Source organism: Cimex lectularius, unplaced genomic scaffold, assembly GCF_000648675.2.
Source record: "Cimex lectularius strain Harlan isolate CLEC.00 unplaced genomic scaffold, Clec_2.1 scaffold60, whole genome shotgun sequence".
Lineage (NCBI taxonomy): Eukaryota > Metazoa > Arthropoda > Insecta > Hemiptera > Cimicidae > Cimex > Cimex lectularius.
Genome location: NW_019392643.1, coordinates 760,354 through 769,236, shown reverse-complemented (window position 1 = coordinate 769,236; position 8,883 = coordinate 760,354). Strand labels below are relative to the sequence as shown.

The following is an 8,883-nucleotide window of genomic DNA, read 5'->3' as shown; positions in this document are numbered from 1 at the left end:
AAGAACAGACGCTCGCATATTTTCTTCGCTTCTCTGAAAAACAATGAATCATGAATATGCAACCTAACCGTCTCTAGTCCTAACCATAACACTAAACCCTAACCTTCCTTAAACTTACCTAATCTATTTATAACATAACCTAGCCCAACCGATGATGTAACGCGAAAATGACCAAGCAAAACAATTTGTGAATACAACATTGTACATGTGTATCTTTCCATGTTAAAATTCGGATTACGCATCAGTTGTGATCGTTTGCAATTACATTTGACATGGACAATTTTGATTATTCGGTGGAAACGTGAGGGGACATGTTTTTACTTACAATTAACCTGCGGCTTAAAAAAACAAAACAAGAAATAAACATGTAAGTGTATCCTTAAAAGAGAGATTTTATCTGTTTCTCGGATACACAGGTAATCATGAATAAGAAACCTAACCCGTCCCTAAATCTGACCCTAACCTAACCATTCACCTAACCTAACCTAAACCATCCACACTCCCGTGTAACGCGAAATGGTCCGAAATTGTGTAACCAGCAATTACAATTCGTATTGTAGATCAGCTGAAATCGTTTGAAAGCCCACATAAAATTGTGGTGAAACGGCGGAAAAGTAAGATGTGAGAGAAGCGAGATTTAGATTATCTTACTTCCTTCTTTTTCAATATTTGGATTGTTTCGTGACATTAAAACTTTTCTGTTTTGTTTAATAAGTTTAAAATTTTCTTATTTCCTTCCGTCTCAATAAAAAACAAAACAAAAAAAACTTGCCGGTAATAATAAAAAAAGGACAAAATGGAAGAAACATTGTCATATTTTCTCCACTTCACGGAAGAACATTGAATCATGGATATGTAACCTCCTAAAATACATCCCCTTCCTATCCCTACCCAATGCAACCATTTCTAACCTAACCTAACTCAACCAGAAACAAGAGATGATTATGGCAAAAATGCCAGAACCTAATCTTATTCAAATCTTAAGAAACAATGCATACCAAAACCAAACATAAGAAGTGATATTAAATAATAATTGTTAATAATCAAGCTTATAGTTATAGCTATATAGTTAAGGACCTGTTTGCCCAGGGTTAGTGCAGTTTAGCCAATTTTGCGTTATACAAAGAAAAAACCTGGCATGAAGTTTTAAGTGTACTTTGTAAAAGTAAATTTACGCGAAACAGTTAATTTTCTGCCTTTATGTAAATATTTTTGCCGTTGCATAATACAACAGAACCGGAGGAACAAGCAATAATGTTATGGCAAATAACCAACAGAATATAAGAAAACTTTGAAAGAACGAAGAAATAATGCACTGGACGAACCCAACAAGAAGACATGATTTATAAAATGTTTATTTTATTATTATATATAAACGATTTATAAGATGTTTTTCACTCAACCTCGTCGTCATTGTCATTGTTGAGGATATCTCTAGGCCATCGTCTCTTTATTGTGTGGAGATGTGAATGGAATGTAGTGCTATGGGAGTTTTTCAGTTATTGGATTTAGTCGTGGTCTACATAAAGTCTTAGAAAGTAATTAGTTAGTCAAGAAGCTAAATTTGACAATTTTTGGAGAAANTGAAATGTAAGAAGTCAGATTTGTCAATTGTCGGAGAAACTCAGGCTTCTTCGTAAGGTGCTTGGATTCATGAAGTACGACGCTTCTTGGCGAAACGTGTCTTCTTAGTCTTAGGAAGTATTGAGGCAATAAACAGTTTATGTAAAAAAGCCAAAAATAAGAAATGTAAGGAGTCAGATTCAATTGCTGTCGATACTCAGGGTTCTTCGTGACGAGCAGGGGTTTGGGAGGTCGGACGCAGCCCCCTATCCACTCTGCCCGTTTATATCATAGTTAAATAGGTAATTAGACGGGGTTTCTGCAGTTTAGGCAATATTGTGGGTGTTGTTTAGTCCTGGAGGGGATTTTGGGGGGGATTTGTGTCAGTTGTTGGTGGGGGGAATACCCCCAGTAAGGAGCCCGGTCCCATCTGAGGAGCATGGACAAGCTCAGAGCGTGCTCGGCTCGTTAAACGTACAATGGACGTCTTCAGGCTTTTCGTCCTCTTCCTCGTCGTCAACTCCGCTCAAGGTGGGAATTAAAAAAAAACTATTTCTTTAATTTTTCTGATGTTTCCCAAAGCCCCTAACGAGTCTTATACTTCTCGAAAATTTTTTTTTTGTTTGTTTTCAACCCCTTTTTTTTAAATGTAACACTTGCAGTTCAATGCAGAGATGTTGATCGATAATGGGATTTTATCTGGTACGCTCCAGTTTTCTGACAGGGATGAATTTTCTGTCGGGTTTTGCAATGCTGCACATACTAAGTTAGTGCTGAAAGAGAAAGACTGAGAATTTTGCAAATGAAGCATTTTCATTAAACTTTTGCATTTTCAGAAAGCACTAGGCTAAACCTCAGGGCTGAAAAATTGTTACGTTTTTTGTTGTGCAAAACTCGACTGATAACGGACTTATTCATAAGCTGAATTAACATCGTGACGATAAATGAAACGTAAATCCTCTGGTTTGAAGCCTGTAAGAAAAAGCAAGCTGTCATTCAAAGCCTGCAGTTCGAAACCGCTTATCATGAAGAAGAACTGGGCACAGAGGACGACCTCCGTCGATTTGAAATACTCCTGAAAGAAAAACAATACGAGTTGAATAGCACAAACATTGTAACAAAGTACCACCAAGAAAATTCACCAAAACCTGAACAATCCTTCCAGACGTTTATTTCAGAATATATAAACATACGCCAACATTTGACAATTTTGAGCCGTAATCCCCAATTGCGGATCGTGTTTACAAATGACAAGATTAATTATAAGCCATCTTTCAACTTTACTATGTCGGGTTTTTCGATAACAGAAGGTTTGTCAACAAATCATCAACAGAACGTGTAGATGTCTCGAAATGAAGACAGTTTGAGTACAGGCCTCTTCCCGGAACCACCCCTCGTGGAAGGGTTGATTATCCGGGTGAGAAAATGGATTATTTACACTAGAATTCCTTTACACTCTATTAGAAACGTAGACAGCCAGCTTATCGCAACGTGAGTAATCTGAAACCGTTGAGTTTTATTTATTCTGGTAAACTTGAGTTAGAAAGAAAGGCGAATTCCTTTTACAATCACTATAATCTGATGTTTATATTTGTAAAAATTTTGTTTATCCAGAGAATTTTATTTTAAAAAATGCACTCAATCAATGTAAACAATTTAATTATAATTTAAACTTTTAAAAAGTTTTAAATTTGCGTGTATAACACTGGGACTTAATCTGGTTTCAAGACTTGTAATACAAGGCTGATCATGGAGATACAGAAGAGCCACCATTAGATGACTAGGAAGTAATGAAGGACTTTTTGCCTTGACTTTATGGGGCGCATTGCATTTTTTAATTCCGACAAATCATTGTAATGCTATTGTGCACTTTCCGTTGAAATCGAAGGCCAAAAACCGAAGAGAGAGAGAGAGAGAGAGAGAGAGAGAGAGAGAGAGAGATGTTAAACACAAAATTATCATATTTGAGACACAATGGTACTGGAATTTCCAGTACAGCCTTGGAAGAATTACACGAAAATCATTTTAGAAAATAAAATCATCACATTTGTCCTAAACAAATAACAAAAATAATATCGTGTTACAAATCAAAAGTCAGAAAAGCGCTAAAAAATTCAAATGCAAAATTAGAACGGTTGTAATCTTCCTAGTTATATTTTATATATAAAAAAAAGTAAATTTAAATTTTCGGTATTCGTGTGAAGACATACATGAGTACGAACTTTGGTTCACCAATTTTAACGGAACTTATTTTGGCGGATGGCGCCACAGAAACCGATAAAAACAATATTTCAAGTAATTCAATTAATTAAAAAAATGTAGTTTTCCGCCTTTGTTGTGAATGTATTTAAATATATTCAACATTTTACGTTTGTTTTCCCCGACTGTTTACGGTTTTCGTCATAAATCTGCTCGTAGCTCTTGAACTATTAATTTTTTTTGGGAAAAAGCATCGAAATGAGCGTTAAAATTCTTTTAAGGAGTAACCCATCCAAAATTTTTCAACTTTACTTTTAGTAAAAAAAAAAAAAGCAAAAACAAACAATAAATGTTTCAAACACTGCCAAATTTAAAATTTGTAAAAAAACAAAATTTGCAACCTCTTTGGAAAAAATTGACGGTAGAGCATAGTAAATTTCATAACAACTTCTGCATTTAATAAACTTTCTTGCGGTCTACGCTATTCTTTAATTACATCGAACCAAAATGCTGAAATTTTATGCTAAATGGGAAAAAAGTAGTGAAGGGAAAAATGGGGTGAGGGGTTACTCTAGTATTGGGTTGTCCGGAAAATAATGCAGGATTTTGGTATTAAACAAAAAAAAAGAAACTAGTTACTTTAAAGCAATGTTCTTTAATCAAAATAATTTCCCATACTCTCAATACATTTCTCCCAACGTGTTGGTAACTTATTAATTCCGTCTGAGTAGAATTCAGAATTTTTAGAATTGATAAAGTCAATAAATGCATTTTCCAGTTCCGTTTGATTTTTGAATATTATGTGTTGTAAGTAGTGGTCCAGGTGTCTAAAAAAATGGTAGTCAGTAGGCGAGAGGTCCGGAGAGTAGGGTGGGTGAGGCAAAGTTTCATAGCCAAGCTCCAATAATTTTTGTGACGTTACACGTGACACATGTGGTCGAGCGTTGTCATGCAACAAAATGGGCCCTTTCCGATTGACCAAAGAGGGCTTCATTACTGCCAATTTCTGATGCATGGTATTAATTTGGTTACAGTATGATTCAGCATTGATGGTTTCGCCAGGATTTAAGAAGCTGTAGTGTATTAAACCAAATGAAGCCCACCATACCGTAACCATTACCTTTTTTTGATGAGTTGGGGGCTTTGGAGCTTCTCCTTTGTCGAGCCACTGTCCAGAACGTCTAGTGTTATCGTAGAGAATCCACTTTTCGTCACATGTAACAATTCTGGCCAGAAATGGGTCATTTTTGTTTCGACAAAGAAGTGATGCACAAACATCAAAGCGCTGATTTTTTTGGCGATCGTTTAATGAGTGTGGAACCCAATTTTCGAGTTTTTTCACTTTTCCAATCGCCTTGAGGTGGTCAGCGACGGTCGTTTTACTGACTTTGAGTTGCTCTGCACCCACCACTGATCGCAGAACATCATCATTAAGAGAGGAAGGCCTTCCACGACCTTCTTCATCTTCAAGGCTGAAATCTCCCTCCCGAAATTTTTTAAACCACCTTTGCACAGTGCACTCATTAACACAACCCTCGCCCCAGACTTGGTTAATGTTTCTAGCCGTTTGGGCTCCGCTTCGGCCGAGTTTAAACTCGTAAAAGAAAATCGTACGAAATTCTCGCTTTGACATTATAAGGATGACTGAATTATTTCCAAGTAGCGGAATGCTACAGAGGTAAACAAACAATATCATTTGGAAGAGGATTAATAAGTGTTGACATTCATACAAATGAGTAATCCTGTAAACGTAAACAGAATATTTTATATAGATTTTTTTTAATGAAAACTTAAAATCCTGCATTATTTTCCGGACAACCCAATAATTCAACTTTTTGTCTTGGGCAAAACTTAATTCCCAACTTTAATGTAATAAAAAAGCACAAAAAACAAAACCAAATTCAACGTAAAAATCAAAAACCAAACACATAACAAAGAGGCAATAAACTTAGTGAACGACCAAAGCAGAAAAATTACGTTGAATTTTTCTGTTTTTGTGCATTTTATTAGCTTTATTATCTAAATATGTAGGATTGTATTAAATGAGAGTAGATGTGTAAAAAGTTACAAAAACGATAAAGGCGCTTTCAGCAAAGTAAGTCAAAATCTTTTATAGTGAAAAAAAATAATTCAGATTCGTTTTAAGCATACTTTAATGCCCTTAAATACGGATTTTCATAATATTAAAGATTTACATTTTTTGGTCTGGGTTAGTAGCCTGAAGCAATTTTTTTCTCCGATGTATGATGTTCCACGTAAAAAATTCATAACTACACTGGATTTTATCCAAATTCAACGTTATTTTAACCGTTAGAAAGCTAAATGTATCTATCTTTACTCTACGCCAAGAAGCTTTAGATTTTATGTCATTATAAATGAGAAAAAAAGATAAGACCAACAAAAAAAACTCCTCATACGTTTCATTTTATATCCCCGCTTTTAATTGATCGACGTATGCCAAATTTTATGCCATTACGTATTGTTTATAGGGTCGAAACATCTGTAAAGTTACATGCAGATTTGTTGAGCCGTTTTAAAGTTATCACAGTTTTTTTTTATTTTCCTTTTAAAAAGTAATCTGATTTTGTGGAAAAATAAATACACAAATTTGTATTTAGGGGCTTTTGAGGGTGAATAAAACACAAATTTTGTTTCTAGTTAAAAACATGTTTTACCAGACTTTGATAAGTCGCAAGGTCACAACATCCAATTGTATTTTCCAGCTAGTCTCAGCGTGAGTATCGCAGATACTGGAATATATACAATTTAGTAACTTACAAGGGGACGACCAGGTAGCTGTGTCACGGATTTGGGCCAAACGTTTTTTCGGTGATTCTACACTCCAAATTTCGGACACGTATCCGCCACTTCTGGCGAATAGGCCCTGGTTTCGCCAAAAAACAATTTTTTGAAAGTTCAAATTTAATATTTTTATTTCGGCGTTCTACTTGCTCAAATCAACTATGTGAATATATCACTTTGCAGCATTTTTTATGTAGATTTCAATAAAAATATAGTAAAAGCTATCAAAATTTATAACTCTTAGATTTATTTTTTTTTTGAGATGGAGTAGCCGGAAGAATTTTTTTTTCACCGATTCATTCGTAAAAAAATCATAACTACTCTGGATTTTACCCAAATTCAACTTTATTTTAGCCTTTTTTTAGTGTTCTGCACAACGAAAAAACCCCGAATACAAATTTTTGGAAAAAACAAACGCATTTCCGATGTTTTTTTGTTCAAAAATAAGAAAAATGGTGATAATTATGAAATGACTTTACTGATCTACGGGAAACTTAACCCAAGTTTTGTAAATAAGTTATAAATCACACATAATAGCACAGATCGGATCTCACTTTTAGAACTATAGAGATATAAAATAAAAAGTTTAGAAAGCTTTTGTTGATTCCACTCTTCTTTTTCTCACTAATAATAACAGAAAATTTAAACCATACTGGTAATGTTTAAAAGTAGAAAAAAATCAGCTTTCGAACGGTTGTAAAAAAGTTAAATTTGGTTAAAATCCACAGTGGCTATGCATTTTTATGTGAAGCAAACACTGGCACATCGGAGGAAAAATTTGCCAAAAAAAAACTCCACCGGCTGGGTAATACCGCTCAAATATGTTTACTTTTTAGTTTGCTATTAAAAATACTTATTTATGGCCTTAATACACTTACAACGAATCCGAATTGGTCTTTTCTTAAATTAGGTTTTCTGAGAGATTGGTGATAGAGACTGAGTGAAGGAAAATTCAAGTTTTCAAAAGTTGTACTAATATTGAATTTGGATTAAATCCCGAGGTGTTACTAATTTTTAAAGCAGAAAACACCGGACATGGGCGAAGAAAAGAAATGCCCTTGCTTATACAGCCCAAAAATCCCTTTTTGTAAAATAAAGTTTCTTATTAAAGGGCTTTAAAGGATCTTGAAAAAAGAATCCGAATTGTTTTTTCGTTATACAAGTTTTTTGACCTACTTTACTGAAAGTGTCTTTTGGTTTTTGCAAATTGTCATATAGCTAATCTCATTTAATACAATCCTGAATGTTATTTTCTTATCCTACATAAAAAAATAAATCGATCGATATATAAAATCCTTACAATTCATGCAGAACAAGGCAGGAAACCATATTAAAAATTGTATGAATTACTTAAAATATTATACAACAACTTACGAATTAGAAGAGTCTTTGTCTTGCCTCGGCCTACTTATAACCTTGGACATGCGAACATTCTCTTCAGACCAATGTGCGTTATTTGATAGTTGCTACAGTGTGAAATGATTTTTTCTTCTAGATTTGAAATTCTCAATATTAATTTAATCAGGAATATTATTTTCTTATTCTTGGTGCTTGTTTGAGCTCGTGCATTTTGCTTAATATTTAAAGGTACTAAACTTTCAAGAAAATGTTTCCTTTATAATTTTTCCTTTCATTCCCCTTTTCCCATTTCAATTTATTTTAAACCTTTTTTAAAAATGTAAAATAAGTTTTGGTCATGAATTTAAATTTATCGTTGGGCGTAGAGAGAAATAGATAACGCTTAAATGTACCAGCAGTTGACCGAAATAATCCGCCTTCTAACAACGATAACACTCCGCTCGGCGGTAAGATCATTCGGTTCTCAGGCCTTGACCACTTCGACTCCATTTTTGTTTTTTCGGCTTCACCCTTTTTCATCATTTTCTTCGTTCGTTTGTCTTCGGAAAAAGGGGAGAACTTTGTCGATACTCGGGGAAATCGTCGTCCCGAGTGATTGGTATCGCCTGTTCTCGAATCAGCCAAAATAGTGGGAATCACTGGCAGAAAATCTCGCTGCTCGACCAACAGAAGCAGGAACTTCGTTCGATCTTCGCTTATAGGACATCTGGAATTACACCGCAGGGACTTCGAATCTCCTTTGTCCATCGATCCATCAACGTGAACCCACCATTCATCGACATCGTACTTCAAAATCTGTATTTATTTTTTTCGTTATAACTTTGCATGCAAGCTTGCTTAATTATTTTTTTTTCTTTCACCTCAAATGTGCGCAGAGGATAATTTAAGGAACAATTATTAATTTCATATTATTCACCCCCTTATTTTAGATTATTTTTTTTAGTTATACCCAGTTTGTTA

General features: G+C 34.5%; 1 protein-coding gene and 1 long non-coding RNA gene across 3 annotated transcripts in view; both read left to right on the top strand.

Moving 5' to 3' along the window:
• Positions 1-1,962: 1,962 nt before the first annotated feature.
• Positions 1,963-8,883, top strand: part of LOC106661170 (follistatin-A) — a 116,739-nt gene continuing 109,818 nt past the window's right edge. Inside the window, exon 1 of one of the 2 annotated variants that reach the window (XM_014384410.2) lies at positions 1,963-2,094. In XM_014384410.2, coding sequence (XP_014239896.1) covers positions 2,043-2,094 — 52 coding nt within the window. In that variant the 5' untranslated portion in view covers positions 1,963-2,042. Of the gene's footprint in view, positions 2,095-2,963; positions 3,055-8,883 lie in introns of those variants that run through there. The other variant, XM_024230057.1, reaches the window with a different exon arrangement.
• LOC106661171 overlaps positions 2,964-8,883 on the top strand; it is a 53,429-nt gene continuing 47,509 nt past the window's right edge. Inside the window, exon 1 of the long non-coding RNA XR_002910897.1 lies at positions 2,964-2,980. This is a non-coding gene — a long non-coding RNA (uncharacterized LOC106661171). The remainder of the gene's footprint in view (positions 2,981-8,883) is intronic.